This window comes from Rana temporaria, chromosome 10 (genome assembly GCF_905171775.1).
Source record: "Rana temporaria chromosome 10, aRanTem1.1, whole genome shotgun sequence".
NCBI classification, from domain to species: domain Eukaryota; kingdom Metazoa; phylum Chordata; class Amphibia; order Anura; family Ranidae; genus Rana; species Rana temporaria.
The window spans coordinates 46,821,085-46,840,878 of NC_053498.1; the positions used below are offsets into that span (position 1 = coordinate 46,821,085).

At 46.1% G+C, this 19,794-nt stretch overlaps 2 protein-coding genes across 2 annotated transcripts in view; both read left to right on the forward strand.

The window, feature by feature from the left end:
• Positions 1-19,794, forward strand: part of MBOAT7 (membrane bound O-acyltransferase domain containing 7) — a 631,660-nt gene that overhangs the window by 19,391 nt on the left and 592,475 nt on the right.
• Positions 15,296-19,562, forward strand: LOC120916554. The gene is made up of 2 exons (XM_040327597.1): positions 15,296-19,306; positions 19,523-19,562. Exon 1 carries the CDS (start codon positions 16,442-16,444, stop codon positions 19,301-19,303), a length of 2,862 nt encoding a protein of 953 aa, XP_040183531.1. The 5' UTR covers positions 15,296-16,441; the 3' UTR covers positions 19,304-19,306; positions 19,523-19,562.

A 19,794-nucleotide genomic window follows, 5' to 3' on the forward strand; every position in this document is an offset into this window, starting at 1 on the left:
TCTAAGACACCTACTCAGCAGCTGGCTGTGCAGATTAGCAGGCATTATTGCTAGACTAAGGATGCACCAGGGTTAAGTTCCTATGCTTTTGGCTTTAGAGAAAGCTCACACAATGAGCGACCAGCCCTGTCAGGTGATTGTAGCCTACCCCAACAGTGAAGTCTCTCTGCATATGTTTTGTTGCATTGCACCTATGGGGTCTATAAGAGGTTAACTGTTCTATTCACAGCCTCACAAGCAGAAAACAGGGTGTGTCCCTTTCCCTGCTCTAAATCCACAAACCAGGGGATTGAAAGACCTGAGGATGAAGGTGCACTATCAGAGAACAATAGCAGGTGTCGGTTTAATGAGGGGAAATTTATCGGAAGCCCCACAGGCTCGGTTGCAGATGCAGTCTTTTCAGAGATTCAAGCAGCATATAAATTCCCTCAGCCTAAATCCTGGTGTTGGCTTCAGGCTAACCGAATGCACAACGGGGGGGTGCACAGTTGCTGCTGTGCACACGGCTAATGTTGCAGGTTGGCGAAATCGCAAATCTGCAGAGCATAACTGCCTCTTTACCAGTCCGCATGTTTGCATGATATACATGAGTTTGGAAGTCAAAATGCATGTGGGGTAAAAACAGGTAACAAAGCATGTTTTATTGTTAATCACATAAATATACATGTTTTTTTGTTTGTATGATGTTACATGGTCACATAAGGGTGTTTAATCACAGCAAAGTGCCTAAAATCGCATACAATGCTTAAGTGCATAAAGATGCGGGATTTCACATGGTTACCTGTTAGTCCTTGATTATCCAAGGATATTGGTTCACACAAAGAGGCTTATTTCCACAGGGATGCCTAAAAATGGCATAAAAATGCTTAAGTGCATAAAGATGCGGGGTCACACATGGTTACCTGATGACTCCAGTCCCTGATTATCCAAGGATATCTGATCACACGGAGAGGCTTGTTTCCACAGGAATGCCTAAAATCACATAAAAAAATGCTTAAGTGCATAAAGATGCAAAATCACACATGATTACTTGATAACCTGGGTCCTGGATTACCCAGGGATATTTGGTCATACAGAGATGCTTGTTTCCACAGGAATGCCTAAAATCACATAAAGATCCCCCAGCATAAGGATGCGGGATCAAACATGGTTACTTGATAACCCGAGTCCTTGATTACCCAAGGATATTTGGTCACACAAGGAGGCTTGTTTCCACACGAATGCCTAAAATCGCATAAAGATGCGGGAGTGCATAGAGATGCGAAATCAAACATGGTTACTTGATAACCCGAGTCCTTGATTACCCATGGATAAATGGTCACACAGAGATGCTTGTTTCCACAGGAATGCCTGGAATCGCATGAAGATGCTGGAATGCTTAAAGATGCGGGATCACACAGGGTTATCTGATCACCCGAGTCCTGGATCACTCAGGCATGTTGGTCACACAGAGAGCCGCAGAAATGCTAAAAGTCGCATTAAAATGCTTAAGTGCATAAAGATGCTGGATCGCACAGGGGTGCTCGATCATACAAGAATCCTTGGTCACACAAGGGTACTTGTCCGCACAGGAGTGCTTAAAATGCATAGATGTTGGATCGCATGAAAATTGCTGAATCGCATAAGGATACATGTTTGCCTACATTTTGAGTTATGAGGCATGATAATTAAGTTTTCCTTAATTATACAGGATTCCTTGGCCTTGCATAGGAATTCGGGTCTGCAGGGGTGCATGTTGTGCAATGCTGCATAACATGTTCATAGCGCATACTTGGTTGCAAAATGCTTATTCATAGCTCACATGCTATATGTATACATGTATGCAACATGCCCCCTTTTATGTTTTTGCCAAAAACATATTTGCATGATTTCATATTTTCATGTACACACGCTTCCATAGAGGCATGTGGCTTTTAAAAACTGGCCACATGCACATATGAGGAGCCATTTGCAGGTGTGTTTATTTACGAGGCTGCAAGGGCCCGCCTCTACCTAAGGGCCCAGGGTATAGCAGTAATGGCAAACTCCTGCTGACAGATCAGTCAGTAGCATGGTTGGGCCTTGGAGTCCAGCATGATTATGTATCTGGAACTCCTGGTTTAGGATCCCAGTCTAGTGGGAATATGCTGGCTTCATTCAGAGACAGTTCCCTATGCTCAGTTTTAATCAAGGCTGATAGACATTGTTCGGTCGGCCTGGAACAAGTGGATCCTAACCTAGCATTATCCTAGGAGTCTGATTCCAGGGATATGCTGGAATTTCAGTTGAGGGTTTTTAACTAAATGATTGACAGAAGGGAAGATCCTTCATACCCGTTACCTGGGAGCAGGTTGCGAGGGCTGGCCTCTAGGGATAGTATCCAGGCCTGGAAGAGACCACGGCACAGGGAAGGTGGTCATGCTCCAAGGGAGCTTTATCTGTCAGCCTTCTTGAGCTGCGGATGGAACATCTGGCTTAAGGGCCTGAACGTTTAAGTTACAGGGTTGCTCTGTCTGAATACAATCTGACAGTGCCTCTCTGGTGTTTTTTCTTATTTACCAGGGAGGAGCTTGTGCCTTGCCTATTGACAATCGTCAATTCATGGAATGCTAGATTGGCAAGCGATTTGCTAGAGCCGTCTACGATTATGTCCGGGGGCTTAACCTCTACACCCCAACTTGTTTTTGGCCAAGTGTCACAAACGGTACCCTGTACATAAGGGGTGTTGGCGTCCAGGTTCAACAAGAAATTGAACAACTTTGTGTCAAGGACAAATGATCCACCCGCATGCGGAACAGATGTGTTAGGATCCTGGGGGACCAGTCGTCGCTGGTTAGGTGTTTTCTCCCCCCAGGGCCTCAACTTTCGTGGCTTCCATGCTACATCAGAAGAACGGAAGCTGGCCTAACTGTGCAGGCACAGCAGAAGTGATCGTATGGGAACTAGGACTCCTTATGGCTTGTCCAGGCCTGCTTCGCAGGGTTACATCCTGTCTTGCATACAGGGGTATTAATTGTCTGGCTGTTAGCCCGCATTCTTGAGGATCGGGGTTTTCAGAATCAGCAGCAACTACCTTGATTCATACAGGAGAGCTGGCCTCCAGGACCAGATATCCTAGGATCTGGAAGGCCCATGTTCCTGGTGTGAAACCAAGGGGTGGCATCCTTGGTAGTATGTCTCAAGTAAGATTCTTGCCTTCCTACAGTGGTAAGGAGATGGAGCTAGCCTTAAGTTCCATCAATGATCCGATCTCGGCCTTGTCAATATTTCAAGGGTCGCTTGTGTCACACTCTTGATCCGGGCCGTTGTACAAGGGGTGACGGGTATAAGTCCGCCAGTTAGGTCGCCCTTAGGCTCGGAAGATTGGATCTAGGTGTGTCGGCTTACAGGGTCAGCATCTTGGGCTGATGCGCCATACTCCCTTAATTCTTCTAAAGAAGGAATTGGTGTTCTTGGTTGCGGTTGCATCTGCAAGAAAGTATTGGGAACTTTCTTTGTATAGAGCCATACTTAATTATTTGCACAAGAAGGGTGATGTTAAATCCTCACCCAACCTTAGTTACTAGTAGGATCTAGTGTTCTTTGAATCCAAGATATATTTGCCTTCCTTTTTTTCAAACCCTTGGTCCGCGGAAGGAAGGTTATTGCTTTTCTCTCAATAGAGATGAGAGCAGTTAACAATCTTTCTGAAGGTTTTCAGATATAGAAAGATGACTTTTTTATGGTACTGCCAGAAGACCCTAGATATGGGCAGGCAGTATTCAGATCAGCTATTAAGATGGTCTCTCTCTCCCTCTCGTTGGAGTAGGAAGGGTTAAGCCCTAGCTGAAGCAGCTCGGATACGGAAAACTGAGAGGTTTGCGCTGCCAGAAGGCCCCAGGAAAGGTCAGGCAACGTCTAATTCAACTGTTTTCAATGTAGATTCATCAGGTTATTATTCAGGCTTGTGGTTTAGAGAGTGGGATTCCCCCTGGCTTTTGTTGGGGGGCTCCCTACCAAGATAGTAATCGCTTTCCTCGATGCATTACCAAGCCTTTATAACTCAGATTTGCAGGGCCGCAACTTGGTCGTCTGTGCTTACGTTCACTAATTCCTATCGGGTGAACATAAGACAGCAGGAGGACGCAGCTTTTTTGCGCGATATGCTGCAGGCAGCATTATAGATCCTCTCATCTGTTGGTGGTCTGCGTTGTTGGTGTCTTCCTCCCCTCAGTAGGCATTGCTTTTGGACATCCCACATAGTAATTACTATGCTTCTCTGTGTCCCGTGATGTACAATAAAGAAAATAGGATTTTTTATAACAGCTTACCTGTAAAATCCTTTTCTTGGAGTACATCACGGGACACAGAGCTCCCGCCCCTCTTGTTTGGGGATATTGGGACACTTATTGCTTTGCTACAAAAACTGAGGTACTCCCAGTATGGGAGGGGTTATATAGGGAGGGAACTTCCTGCTTAATTGATTACACCAGTGTCCAGCACCTGAAGGTAGGATATATAACCCACATGGTAATTACTATGCTTCTCTGTGTCCCGTGATGTACTCCAAGAAAAGGATTTTACAGGTAAGCTGTTTAAAAATGATATAAATAATAGGATTTTTATATTTTTTTTATATGTTTGTGTCACTTACTACTACTAACCTCTACATCGCCTACTCCCAACCTATGGACTCAGAGTGCAGGGGTTCAGTAGTAAGTGACACAATGTCCCTTTAAGTCACAGCCAGTATTCAGCACAATGAAAATCGCACCCAATTTTGCTGCAATGATGCCACCTCCTCTTTGATGTCAGCAGGAGTCATGTTATCTTTGCTGGCAAAGGTCTCTCCAAAAAGCTCTGCCATCGCCGACTTCTTTTGTGGAGGAGACGTGTCCAAGTTTGCTCCTGTTGGCTCTGCAGCTTGACCCTGCAGAAAAAAAAAAATGTTGCTCAATTAAACCTATTTTCATGTTTCATAGACATGAAAAATGTGGCAATATTATTGCCACATTTTTCATGTCTATGAAACATGAAAGTAGTAATTAATAAAAGCCATTATTACTGAAAATATTATTTTTTCGTTTTAAATGTAACATTTTTAACCACTTAAAGCGGAGTTCCGGCCACAATTTTAAATATAAAAACTTTTTAAATATAAAAACCCCTGTAATACACAAGCTTAATGTATTCTACTACAGTTAGTCTGTAAACTAAGGTCCGTTTTGTTAGGTTGTTACAGCATTTAGACACTTTATAAAACAGAAATTGACTGGGGCCATCTTAAGTGTGGGAATCATGAAGCCAGACTGTATGACTTCCTGGATTTCAGCCTTGCAGATTTCGGACATGCTCAGTGCTGCACAGGCAGTGTATTATCTTTCAGTTTCATTTTTCAATTCCTCTCCAGTCTCACAGGAAGTTGCCACCCCCTATCTATGTAAACATCTCCTCATCTCCTCATCTCCTCCCCTCAGTATGTAAAAGGAATCTTATTCTACACAGACATCTGCTGCTAAAGCTAAGAGCTTTAAAAATATCCTAAAACGTGAGGATCTTAGTGGTGTTTTATCAGCACATTGGGATTGCAAATGAGATCTTTGCTCGAATAATGCTGTAATAACGATTGAAAAACGCTCGAAAAACGCCCCAGTGTGAAAGGGGACTTATTGTTATATATTTATCTTGTTATATGTGTGTGTGTGTGTGTGTGTGTGTGTGTGTCTATCTATCTATCTATCTATCTATCTATCTATCTATCTATCTATCTATCTATCTATCTATCTATCTATCTATCTATCTATCTATCTATCTATCTATCTATCTATCTATCTATCTATCTCATATTATTGAAGAAAAATGGCTCATGTGTTATGGTGTTAGATGGGATGGATGGATAATTTAAAAAAAATCATTATTTACAACTATTTGCATGAAGAACTTTCTCTATGGGATATAGATAAGTGTATTAAAATTGAGTGAATATTCACAGGGCTTTTACTCAAAATATTTTTGGGGGTTGGGGTGTTCAAAAAATATGTAGAAAAATCACCCCACCAAAACACCATCGTTCAATCTCTGCTTTGCTCACCCGTTGGCTGCCTGCCAGTCCCGCACTTACCCCATCAATGTGATGGCTACAATGCATCCCCCGAAGGCCAAGCCCCCAACACCCCCCCCCCCCCCCTGATCCTGGTTTTGCTTCTCAGCAAGGACAATTTGGTGTTAGGACTCCCACAAAATGTCACATGACCCTTTTCCCATGATTTAACAGGATGAGAAACAGTGTCACAATATCAATTATAAATGTGCTAATGTCACACAAGTGGCTAGACTTTTAGCACAGTGCTCTCTGCCCCATGGCCACCGTTTCTTGAAGACTACTAGAGACTTCAGATCTAATTTAGATGCTTACCGGAAAAAAAAAAATTAACCATGCATCCATTGCCCTGCATGTACATTTACATTTACTATTTGACAATATACGTTTATATATGTTTACTGGTCTGAGGAGTCTCATTTACGGTGCATCCAAGAAATGAAAGCATGAATCCATAGTGTTGTATCACCGGTTCAGACTTGTGGTGGGGATCTAATGGTGTGGGGGATAATTTATTTACACACTTTGGGTCCCTTATTAGCAAATGAGTATCGTAAAAACTCCACGGCCTACCTGAGTATTGTTGCTGACCATGTCCATCCCTTTATAGCTACACTGTCGCCATTTTCTGATGGCTCCTTCCATTTCTGCACGAAAAACTGTGCTATGAAAGCTTTACATAATACAATTGCCAGTATGTACCGTGTTTCCCCGAAAATAAGACACCGTCTTATATATTTTTTTTCCCTCAAAAAATCACACTATGGCTTATTTTCGGGGGGTGTCTTATATGTCGAATTGTGGTGCCATTTCACGGGCAAATGTTTGAATATCAGCCCTGCGCACAACCAAAGCCTTTGCTCTCCTGTCAGCAACCCATTCACTAATCATGTCTTCCAGCTCAGAAAATAAAGGTTGCCTACCTGAACCACACTTGCGCTTCTTGGAATTTCCTCTGTCCACCTGTAGACTGAGAGTGGAGCACAGTGGAGCTGGGGTGATCTCTTTGGGCTCAGTAGCAGCTTTTCCCCCTATCCCCTGGTGTTTGTGTGGGGTGAGAGAGGTGGTACAGAGCTTCTCCTCACTTCTTTACAGCTCTGAGCTCCGCACCAGTACAGTACTACCGTATCACGTGTTGTTTACCGCTCCGCGCCGCATACGACACGCCCATTGCTACGTCTTATTTTCGGGGGATTCGACACGCCATCGCTACGTCCTATTATCGGGGATTCGACACGCCATCACTACGTCTTATTTTCGGAGGGGTGTCTTATATTTCGATCTTGCGTCGAAATCCCGCTACGGCTTATTTTCGGAGTACGTCTTATTTTCGGGGAAACACGGTATGTATGTATGAATATATATATATATATATATATATATATATATATATATATATATATATATATATATATATATATATATATATATATATATATATATATATATATATATATATATTACACACACACACTTTTTTTTTGCATTATATGTGCGTGACTATACATATATTTTTATATAGACATATATACACAAACATTGAAATTTATTGTGTGTGTATATTCATAAAATATGAGTGAGAGATAGATACAAACATTAGAGAGAGAGAGATTTTAAAAAACAATAATACAATTAATGAGATAATATAAAACTATTTCCAATTAATATTACTTTAGCATTATTTGATTGCTTACCTGCAAATGGCGTACCGCAAGTATACATGAATTTCGGTGACAGTCCTTTTAGATGATGATCGCTTTGCTGGGCTGCTCCTTGCATTACTGCCAAACAAAGCCAGCTTCCCACTGTTAAAATGGCGCCGGGCGTCGCCATGCATTGCGTCATTTCCGGTTTCAAAATCACGCGATGCTACGGCTCAGGACCTCCTGGGATCGATGACAAACTCTCCCAGGAGGCTTAGCAGAGCTGACCTGAGCTGGATAATGCGGCGAGCCAGCTATCCGCCACGGCGGGAGATATAAACTGCATACAGTAGCACCGTGAGTGTTTAAAATAACAGAAAAATACATGCCAAACCTATGTAACTAGGCAGTTTTAGATTGAATGAGATAATGTTGTAAAATAGGGTGGAACTCCGCTTTAAGGACCCGCTCACGTGTATATATACGTCATTATTTTAAAGATGGATATCTCGGTAACGGCAGCAGCTGCTGCCACAACCCAGATATCCCATCTTTCCCGTGAGCGGTCCTTTAAACGATAACGGTGGTCTCCGCGGCAGATTCGCCGCAAGATCGCCATTATCGGCGGTGGGAGAGGGCCACTCTCCCGCGCCCTCCGTCGCTTATCGGAGCCGTCGGCGGAGGCGATCGGGTCCTGTCTCCTGCTCAGCTGGGATACGAGTGAGGGAAAGATGGCTCCCACCCGTCTCCATAGCATAGCAGGGTGGAAGCAACGTCAAAACGTCACTTCAGCCCATGCTTCTTAAAGGTATATTTCTCTTATCGTCCATGGACGGACACAGCTCCTTAAATCTTGACAAGTGCTTTATGTTCCCTGTGTACAGGAGAGGACTAGGCAGAAACATGTTTGTTAATGTAACATGTATTTAAATGATCTGAGTTGAACAACCCCGCCCAGGGGGCGGTCCCTCCAGACATAACCCTCCTCACTGCAGCATGCAGCCTCAGTTTCGTTCTGCCTAGCAAGGAGGACGTATGGCTCCCTTTGGGCCCAGTGCCCTGAGAAGAAATGTTATTTTATTTTTGTTTTATTTTACCTTTTCTTGAAGAATCTTCTTTCAACCGTCGGCTGAGAGACAGGCTGGATAATATAGATCCTTGTAGTCTACTCAGTCCGACCAGCAAGCATGAGCACACCTTTGCAAAGAGGCTGGGTCTGCCACGCCATAACCCATGACTCCTGGGGTGGTCGGCGAGCTTTGCTTCGAGGTCCACATATGACTGGGCTGTGGTGTTGTCTCACTCACAGTGGACCGGGCCGACAGCTACCTCCATTGCGGTTGTAGTTCTGTCAGGAATGCGTCAGCGAGTCCTCGCTCGGACGGGTAAGTACAGTCCCTCCCGCTTCGGTGGGTTGGTACGGCTGGGCATTCCTGGGGTTCGGGGGTCCTCTTCTCCTCCCTTCCCTGCTCCTTTCCCTCTGCTGCATTACTAAAGATTGCTGTCCGGGGGGGCATTCCTGAGGGGACTGTTATCTGGCATTTTTTATTGTTTGTACTGGGTACTTTCCTGTGGGGGTTTTCACTGTAAAAGCCCTAGGAGGCTTTCCCTGTTTAAATGCTGTGTTTTGCCCCCATTTGGCCGGCTCTGGCGCCATTTTTTGGGAGGTTTTTAATTACATTGATAACTCCCATTTTGTCGTAGCCGCACCATGTGCAGCTTACATTGCGGTCGACCATTTTTCCTCATGCGGAATGAGAAAAGCCGCTGAGGGTTTTTGTAGTCCCTCACCGTCGGGCGGTTCAGTGCCCCTTTGAGGAGAGCCCTTTCAAGAGGTGGGCTTTTTCTCCGGAGGTGGACCCTCCGGGTTTCATGTATAGGTGACCACTCTCCCTATTGCGGGAGTCCCCACTTGTATGGATCTGACTGTTAGAAGATCCGAAGCACTGGCCCCTTCCATGTTTACCATGCTGGGATTTGACTTGCGGCCTATTGTGGCCACTACTCTGGGGTCTCGGTCACTCACGGAGTGAGCATTGTGCACCAGACAGTGGAGGAGCACCGACTTTCTCCCGAAGTTGCTAGGCTAGCGGACCTGCTGGTCCAGGGCCTCGTATAGGTCTGTGATGCTTCATTGAATGCTGCGCCCTGGTTATTCAGGGCTTCTGTTTCAGAGATGGTTTTATGCGCACAGTGGTGTAGTGGTTACCTCCATTACTTGGCAGCAAGAGAGTGATTGATTCGATTCCGGACACTGACACCAATCTGCCTGGAGCTTGCATTGTCGCTCCCTGTGTCTGTGTGGGTTTCCTCCGGGTACTCTGGTTTCCTCCCACCCTCCAAAGACATGTGTGCCTACACATACATACACATAGTGTGTATGTATATTATGTATTATTAAAGGGAAACCCTCCCAGGCCGACAAAGGCTCAGCTGGGGGACTAATCCGTCCCTGGGTGCGTAAGCCGCTCAGGCTGGCACACAAACCACACCAATGTATGTAGCCTTCCCTTCCTGCTCTAGGTGGGGGGGGCGGCTTACAGGTTCACAATTCAGGGAACCTCCCTGCTCTCTGACAAGTGGGTCTGCGAGGTGGTCTCTTCAGAGTACTAGATAGGGTTTACTTCTATCCACAGAACAGAGTTCCTTCCTCGTGTCTTCCTCTCCCGGCTCGTCGGTCTGCCTTGGGCAGTGTGGGACTTGCTAAGCTGCGGGGTAATTTTACCTTTCCTGCAGGATGGGAGGTTTGGGGTTTTCTATAGGCCTCTGGCCCTGAATACCATTGTGAACGTTGAGTAGATCCGCAGGGACGCATACATGCATGTCCTGTTTTGCACATGTCACAGAATTTTCTGTGCTTCGTGATGGGAGAGGGCTTCTGTGGCCCTCCCTTTTTGATCTGGCATCAGCACCAAGGGTTTTCACCTAGGAGCTTGCATTTATACTAACTATGTTGGGACAGCGAGGCTTTCCCTCGTGGGCTACTTGGACGACCTTCTTCTGAGAGTAGCTTCTGTCTCAGACCTAGTGGATGTGTTTTATAGATATACAAACCTTTCAAAGTTTCGGGTGTGTGCTAAACATTTGGAGCCGGTTCTGGTTCCGACTCTACGGTGGAGTATCTAGGGTTGATCCGGGGTCCTCAGTGGCGAAGGTCCTTCTTCCCCTGGAGAAATTGCAGACTCTTTAGTCTGCGGTGAAGGTAATGTCATCACGCTATCGGTCTCCTCTCCGGGTACATGCAGGTCCGGGGCCTGTGGGTAGCCTCCTTCGAGGCGGTACTGTATGCCCGGTTCCACACTCGGGCTTTCCAGGGGAATACTGTCCAGGTGGTAAAAATCTCTTGTCTCTAAAATCCATCAGATTCAGGTGTGCCACCTAGCCAGAGTTTATCTGAGTTGGTGACGGAGATCCCTGACTCTTCGGTCCGGGAAGTTGTTTCTTCCTTCCAGTGGTTGGTGTTTACGACGGACGCCAGCCTCACGGGTTGCGGGGGCACCTGGGGGGTCCAGTCGGCCCTGAGTTGCTGGACTTGCGTGGACCTACGGCCACACCTCCCCGAATGTTTCCGCTCTCGTCTGATCTCGGTAGCTCCCCAGGGTCGGGCCTGGGTTGCAGGCCACCTGGGTGCTGTGGACCCTGTCTACCGTTCATTGTCCTCCTATTTGGGCGATCAGGCTATGCTTCTCCTCTTGTTCGAGGAGGTTGCAAGGTTGTCCAATCTGGATTCAGCCAGACAATGCCACGCCAGTGGCTTCGGTCTACCATCAGGTATACCGGCAGGTGGACTACTGGAGTCGACAGATGCTGGACCAGGGCGACTGGTATTTGTGCTTGGGGGTGTTTCGGCTCCCTTGCAGGAGGTGAGTCTCACAGGGCAGGAGAGATTATAGCTCAGCGGTAGACTGCCTGCCCTGCATGCATTTGACTCTGGGTTCAAGCCCAGGAAGGTCTGCGTTGTCACGTGGCCAGGGCTCACCGTGGGCTTCTCCACTCGTGAATCTCCTGGCCGCTCGTCTCCACCGCAAGGGTGTCAAAGTTAGTGGCCGCTATATCAGGGATAATCTGAAGAATCATACTGTATAGCGCAACTTTGTAACACTTGAACCGAACTGTACAATAATTTGTGTCCACTCCAGATCATGTTTATGCTTTTATCAAATTTGTTTCTATATTTCTAAATAAATGTTATACAATATACCTTTTCTACTATAAATACTGTTCACTTTGTGTAACATTACAATTCTGTGCCTTTTTAAAAGTCCAGTCAGGGGATCCCATTTTCTTCTGATATATTGGATGTGGCACCTTGAGAGACAAAGACCGATAATTCCTCTTTCTATATTTACTATCAATGTACTTTGACTGACTGTATCTAAATGTCACTGTATTGTCAGTTGTAATTGAAATTTATGTTTTTATTGAAATCATTTGATAGATTGAAGTATGTTATAACCTTGCTTTTGCTCTTTTTTTCATTATATTATATTAGCGTGTCTCCTCTATGGCTCCTCCCTCAGGGATTGGGACTATCCAGTGATCTCTTCTATACCGCTGTGTGGTTCCATTTGTGTTGGACTGACATTTTCCCGTTTGCTGGCCCGCGGTCTGGTTCTAGCCCTGTCCTTGTGCGGCGTTTTTTCGTGATGCTATCCTGGCTCCCTGATCCGTGGTTGTATGGACACCCAAGGGCCATGATGTCTATTGACACATTGCCCGCCCCTGGTCACGCCTTGCTAGTCCTTACCGTCCCAACCATCTCCGCCCCCCCTTTAAGATCTCGCTGTGCACGTGTGTCTGACCGCTGTGCTAGAGAAGAGGAAGGGCGGCGGTGCACTATCACGCTGCACAGCACTATGGGGATTGTAGGCACGCTGACGGCGCATGCGCGATTGGCCACTTTTTGTCCGCAGCTGTTCAGTGGTTTTCATCACTGACCAGCTGGGGGGCTATTTAAAATGGCTCATTCAGCACATTGTTGCTGCTGAGCCTGTTGGGTGCTGCACTGTTGTACTGTTTGGTGAAAGGTAAATGATGTTTTCTTTTTTCTTTTATTCATTCCTTCTGTTTTGATGATTTTTTAACCGTGTGCTCTTGGTTGACTTTATTGTAAATTTTGAGAACATAGGACCTCTTTTAATTGGTCTGTATGTGTTTTTTTTTTTTTTTTTTTTTTTTCAGGTCCTCTATTTTCCATTTGCCTTTTTCAAGTCTTATGTGCTGCTACAGGATTTGACAATTCAACCCTTGATTACACTGCTAATCCTCCAGCAATGGCAGTTTTTTCAGCACCCTCCTTTTTCAAACTTTAATTAAATTCATATCAGGTATGTTTAGAGGCTATGTTAGTCCTGTTAGAGGATAGGATATCACAAAATTTCATTTTGTGGTCCTTTCAATCCCTAACTTTTTTCCTTTTTTCTGAATTTTTTATACTCTAGTTTGTAATACTAGCCCCCTGCAACCACACCAAGGTCTGTTTGGTGCCTTGGCTGCTGTTACAGTGCACTGCATCTGGCTCTTTTGCTTGAGCGTGAGGTAGGTATGGTTTCTGTCAGTCTTTCACAATGGTTATTTTTCCACACACTTGATCGCTGCTTGTTCAATTACTCTTTGAGTCTGTAGCCATATTTTGTTACATTCATTTGTTTATAACATTTTTAAACGAATATCTCTATGTATTTTCTATTAGATTTACAATAATGTATTGATCGACTCATACCCCTGAGGAAGGCAATGTTTACCGAAACATGTCGGGAATATCTGTAACATCTTTTGTCAATTTTATTGGATCTCAAATTTTTTATAAGATTTTTTTTTTTCTACCATTAATAAAATGTTTATATCTACAACTTTGATTGTTTCTTATATACGACTTGTTTTAAATGGCACCGTTATAATCCCCCTCAATTTTCCACAATTCCCTAATACTATTTTCAGGGATGAGGTGCCGGATCTAAAAGAGGACTTATCAATCACCTCCATTCAGAGAGAGAGATTGTTTTTTTTTTTTTTTGTTTTTTTTCTAGCTCGATAGAGCAGGCAGGCTAGTCCGTTAAATTTACAGTGTGTAGAGGATATATATACATCCCAGGTGCTACATATATTTATACACTGTATAGTTTAGTTAGATTAGTTCTTCCTAATCTGTCAGGCAGATGATTGTGCTAGCTGCAGTGTTTTCATGTGTTGTATTGCCCGTGTGCTCAGTGCACCTAAACCCACTTGGTGTATACTGCAAGTGTGCTCATTGCTTTGCACCTAAACCCATTTGTTGTATACTGCAAGTGTGCTCATTACTTTGCACCTAAACCCATTTGTTGTATACTGCAAGTGTGCTCATTACTTTGCACCTAAACCCACTTGGTGTATAGTGCAAGTGTGCTCATTACTTTGCACTTAAACCCACTTGGTGTATACTACAAGTGTGCTCATTGCTTTGCACCTAAACCCACTTGGTGTATACTACAAGTGTGCTCATTACTTGGTGTATAGTGCACATGTGCTCATTATTTTCCCTATCCGTCTTTCAGGACAGCCACAACTTGAGAGATAGGCTCCTCCTCTTCCTTAGGAAACACTGCACAGCCTTTAAAATCTCTCCTCCCCCTGCTAGACCTCAGTTCTTAGTGTTTCCTCCGGTGGGGAGACACTGCTAAGGAACCAGGCAGTGCAGTCAGGGGACTGTGGCCATTATTTTTCCTATGTGGGAGGCAAGGGCTTCCTAAAGGAGATTGGGCGAAAAACTTACCGCCAAAAAAACGCACCCCAACCAGGTCGAGCGCGACAGACGGTTTGTGGGGGGGTCCCTATCGTGTCCACAGGACCGCGGCGGGGGAACTCAGCTCCGGGCACCCTGATTACAGGCCGCACATTGTTTTTTTCAAAAAGTGCGGGCCGAGTGGCGGACGACGTCACTTCCGGTGCGCCTCGGAAAGGATTCCCTGTGACCCGCGACTTCCGGTTCCGGGTCGCGGCGCTGATAAGAGACCCACGCGTCCTGCTGGAGGTGTCGGATACTCGTTGGGACGAGTTAGACACAGCGCAACCACCCCACTATGTCGGTGACCTCTCCGGATCGGGACCCGACTAGGGACGCTACCTCGAGCCAGTCCAAGGTAAGGGTTCCTGGGGAGGGTTTCCCAAAACCTTAGACTGTGTCTTTTTTCCTTCCTCTACTTTCCCTTGGTGGTTGGGGGAGAGGAGGGATAGGCAGCAAGGGCACCTAGCAGTAGTGTCTGTCTAGTGCTTCCCAGAGGGTTGTAACCATGTTGTTGTTTTTAAAAAAAATAAAATAAAAAAAAAACTTTTTTAAATGTGGGTCCTTATGTCTTCTATTTTTCAGAAGAGCCTAGAAAAAAGCCAAGAAAAAACAGGAAGGACACATAGTTCTAAGAAGAAATGTGCTTCCTGTAGGGACTCCCTTCCTGATTCTTGGGCAAAAGTTTTGTGCAGAGACTGCATAAACTCTCTAGTTAGGGAAAGGGATGCAGAACAGGAGGATAGTCTAGCTGCTTCAGTTAAGGAACTGGCCTCTACCTTTTCCTCTTTCAAAACCTTGTTTGAAAGGGTGCAACCCCCCCTGGTTCCCACACAGGTTACAGCCCACCCTGATGTTCAGGGTCCTGCACCTGCCTCTCCTGATCCTTCAGCGGAAGCAGTTGATTTTGCAGGCCCTTCTCAGGGGCAGCACTCCTTAATGGAGAATGTTGCTTCCGACTCACAGGCAGAGTCAGGTGAAGAAGACCAGGACAGTGAGTCCAAGAAGTCTTCCAGATATAAGCTATCTCTTGATGAGGTTGAGGAACTGCTAGGTGCCATTTACACGACCCTAGGCATTCACACGGATAGTAAACCTCTTAGTCTCCATGACCAGATGTACAAAGGTCTAGGGGAACACAAGGGCAGGGTCTTCCCAGTGCACGAACTTCTGGTTGATACTGTTAAGAAGGAGTGGCAGGACCCTGAAAGAAAGCCTTTCTTTTCTCAATCCCTTAAGAGAAGGTTTCCCTTTGCGGAAGATTCCACGTCCGTTTGGAATAAGAACCCTAAATTAGATGCGGCCTTTTCACAAGTCTCTAAAAAGACTGATTTAGCATTTGAGGATATGGGCAACCTAACGGATGCTATGGATAAGAGAATGGACTCGTTGTTGAAAAAAGCATGGGAATCCATAATTGGCAATTTAAAGCCAGAATTAGCAGTTACAGTAGTGGCCCGTAATTTAGAACACTGGCTCTCAAAGATCCAAGAACATATTGAGGCAGATACGGACAAGGACACTATTTTGGCTTCCTTCCCCACAATTTTAAAAGGGGTAGCCTACATTGCGGATGCCTCAGCAGAATCCGTCCGCATGTCAGCCAGGTCAGCAGCCCTGGCTAATTCTGCCAGAAGAGCTCTCTGGCTCAAGACTTGGTCAGGAGACATTGCGTCCAAGTCTAAGTTATGTGGGATTCCCTTTACAGGAGATCTCCTATTTGGTCCCGACCTGGAGTCAGTTTTAGACCGCACGGCGGATAAGAAAAAATCTTTTCCGTTTAAACGTAAAACTCCACAAAAAGGGAGAGGGTTTCGTCCCCAGAGACAAACAGGGGTCCCGAAACCAGAGACTCAAAAAAGGATCTGGACACCTAGGGGTAGGGGAAGAGGAGCGATTTTTCGCCCACCTGACCAGCCCCCCAAAAAACAATGACTCCCAGATCAGAGTGGGGGGAAGGTTGGGGGCCTTCCTCCCACAATGGGAGTCTTTTTCCCCAAACAGGTACGTATTGGCGATAGTGAGAAGGGGGTATTCCCTAGAGTTCTCATCCCTTCCGCCACAGAGGTACCTGGTCACTCAGCTTCCCAGAGCCAAGGAAAAAGCAGAAGCTCTAGTGGGGGCCTTGAGGGATCTGGAGGTCCAAAATGTTGTTTGCAGAGTCCCAAAAGGAGAGGAGAAAAGAGGGTTTTACTCCCACGTTTTCGTGGTAAAGAAACCCTCTGGCAAGTACAGGTTAATCCTAAACCTGAAACCGCTGAACAAGTCAGTAACATACAAAAGATTCCGTATGGAGTCAATTTTCACGGTAAGGGCCCTCCTACCACAGAATTGCTTTATGGTCTCCCTGGACCTCAGGGACGCGTACCTGCACGTACCCATTGCAGAGGGGTCTCAGGAGTTTCTACGGCTAGCGATAGACTTGGGAACTTCGGTGGTGCACCTACAGTTCCAGGCCTTGCCATTCGGTCTATCCTCCTCACCCCGCGTGTTCACAAAGGTCCTGGCGGAACCAATAGCTTTTCTGCGTCTTCAGGGAGTGGGTATAATAGCGTACCTGGACGACCTGTTTCTTTTTGCAGCCTCTCCGGAACAAGTATCCAGGGACCTGGAACTAACCAAAAAGACCCTTATGGACCTAGGTTGGCTGTTAAACCTGGAAAAATCCAGTCTAATACCATCGCAACGCATTCCTTATTTAGGGTACACCCTGGACTCCACCCTGCTAAGGGTCTTCCTTCCATTAGAGAAGGCTCTAAAGTTAGAAAAGTCGGTATCTACCCTCCAGGGCAGCCATCAGGTTTCAATCAGATTCCTGATGTCAACACTAGGACTGTTAACTTCCACTCTACCGGCAGTCCAGTGGGCAGGGATTCACTTTCGGGCCCTGCAGGCCTTTGTACTCAGAATCTGGGACCACAGCTCAGAACACCTAGACGTCCTGGTACAGGTCCCAAGTCAGGTAAAGAGATCCCTCTGGTGGTGGAGAAAGATCACCAATTTGTCGCAGGGTCGTCTATGGCATATCCGGTCTCCACTGGTTGTCACCACAGACGCCAGCGGCAGAGGTTGGGGGGCTCACCTGGGTGTACTTCCAGCACAGGGTGTTTGGGAAGTGGCAGAGCTGAAACATTCCTCCAACTGGAAGGAGCTGAGGGCGATCGGGTTAGCTCTCATCTTCTTTCAGGAGAGACTTCGAGGACACCACGTCCAGGTGAGGTCAGACAATGCGTCGGCCGTGGCCTATGTGAACAAACAGGGTGGCACCAGGTGTGTAGCCCTGTCGGCCATAACAACAAGAATCTTTCGCTGGGCCGAAACAAACACCCTGTCCTTATCAGCAGTTTTTCTAAGGGGGATAGAAAACAGTACAGCGGATTTCCTCAGTCGAAGTCAACTGAGGGAAGACGAGTGGTCCCTCAATCAGGAGGTCTTCCATCTTTTGGTCAAGAGATGGGGGTCTCCGGAGATAGATCTCTTCGCATCCAGGGAGAACGCAAAAACACATTGGTTTTTCTCTCGGGGCAGGGGAGAGGGAGCAAGAGGGATAGATGCCCTATCCCAGAGCTGGCGATTCGGGATTTGTTACGCCTTCCCACCCCCAGCTCTTCTACCACTGGTCCTGAGAAAATTTCAGCTGGAGAACACCTCACTTATCCTTGTGGCACCCCACTGGCCCAAGAGGGCTTGGTTTTCGGTTCTCAAGCAACTGACCACAGAACCCCCTCTTTTTCTTCCTCTTCGAGAGGATCTCCTCTCGCAGGGTCCAGTTCTATGCCCACAGGTACACAGGTGGAACCTTGCGGCGTGGTTACTGAGGAGTCCTTGCTGAGGTCCAGAGGTTTTTCGGACAAACTGACTGCCACCCTTCTTAACAGTAGGAAGAAGGAGACACGTTCTATTTATAGAAAAGTTTGGCTTCGTTTTAATACTTGGTGCCAGGAATTTTCCTTTCCAACACAAAGCCACAAGTCCGTTCTAGAGTTTCTCCAGTGCGGAGCGGATAAAGGCTTGTCAGTGAGTACCCTTAAAGGCCAGGTCTCAGCCCTCAGTGTGTTTCTAGAGAGCCCTCTAGCATCCAATCCTTGGGTCATCAGGTTCTTTAGGGCTTTGTCCAGACAGAAACCTTCCCAGGGACCTCCCTTCCCCAAGTGGGATCTATCACTAGTTTTACAGGTGCTAACAGGGTTGCCCTTTGAACCCTTAGACAGGTGTTCGTTAAAGGATTTAACGTTTAAAACAGTCTTTTTAGTTGCAGTGACTACTGCCAGGAGGGTCAGTGAATTGGAAGCCCTGTCCATTCGTCCTCCTTTTTGTGTAATTTTTCCGGATCGAGTTGTTTTTAAAACCGATCCGGCCTTCCTTCCGAAAGTGGCTTCCAAGTTTCATAGAAGCCAGGAGGTTGTGTTACCTTCATTTTGTTCCAATCCCTCTGGTGAAAGGGAATTTAAGTTTAGTACACTAGATGTTAGGAGATGCATCCTACAGTACTTGGAGCTGACTCGGGCTTTTAGGAAGTCAGACTCTTTGTTCGTTTTGTTTTCTGGGACCAGAAAGGGACAGAAAGCGTCTCGGCGCACAATTGCTAGGTGGCTTAGACTAGTTATTGGGCAGGCTTACTCCTTGACTGGTAGGGAAGTCCCTACAGGAATTAAGGCACACTCTACTCGAGCGGTGGCTACTTCTCAGGCTGAAAGGGCTGGAGCGACGCCAGATCAAATATGCAAAGCCGCAACTTGGTCCAGCTACGCCACTTTCATCAAGCATTATAGAGTAGACTTGGTGTCAGCAGGTGAACAAGCCTTTGGGAGAAAAGTCTTGCAAGCCGTGGTCCCACCCTAAATTGTAAGTACTCGATTATCCTCTCAAGTTGTGGCTGTCCTGAAAGACGGATAGGGAAAAATGGAGTTACACTTACCGGTAACGTCCTTTCCAGTAGTCTTTCAGGACAGCCCTAGTTACCCTCCCGAAAAGTAGGAAGAAGGGGTTTCTAATCCAGGAACATAGTATGATATTGATGTGTTAACTATGGATTACTAACATGTTCTTGTGTCTCCCCAGCGGACCGGAGTGCTCGTATAAAAACTGAGGTCTAGCAGGGGGAGGAGAGATTTTAAAGGCTGTGCAGTGTTTCCTAAGGAAGAGGAGGAGCCTATCTCTCAAGTTGTGGCTGTCCTGAAAGACTACTGGAAAGGACGTTACCGGTAAGTGTAACTCAATTTTTTCACCTAAACCCACTTGGTGTATAGTGCAAGTGTGCTCATTACTTTGCACCTAAACCCACTTGGTGTATAGTGCAAGTGTGCTCATTACTTTGCACTTAAACCCACTTG

Excerpts from the sequence above, each read along its gene's own strand:
- LOC120916554 (XM_040327597.1), top strand. The coding sequence starts at position 16,442 with ATGGGAGTCTTTTTCCCCAAACAGGTACGTATTGGCGATAGTGAGAAG.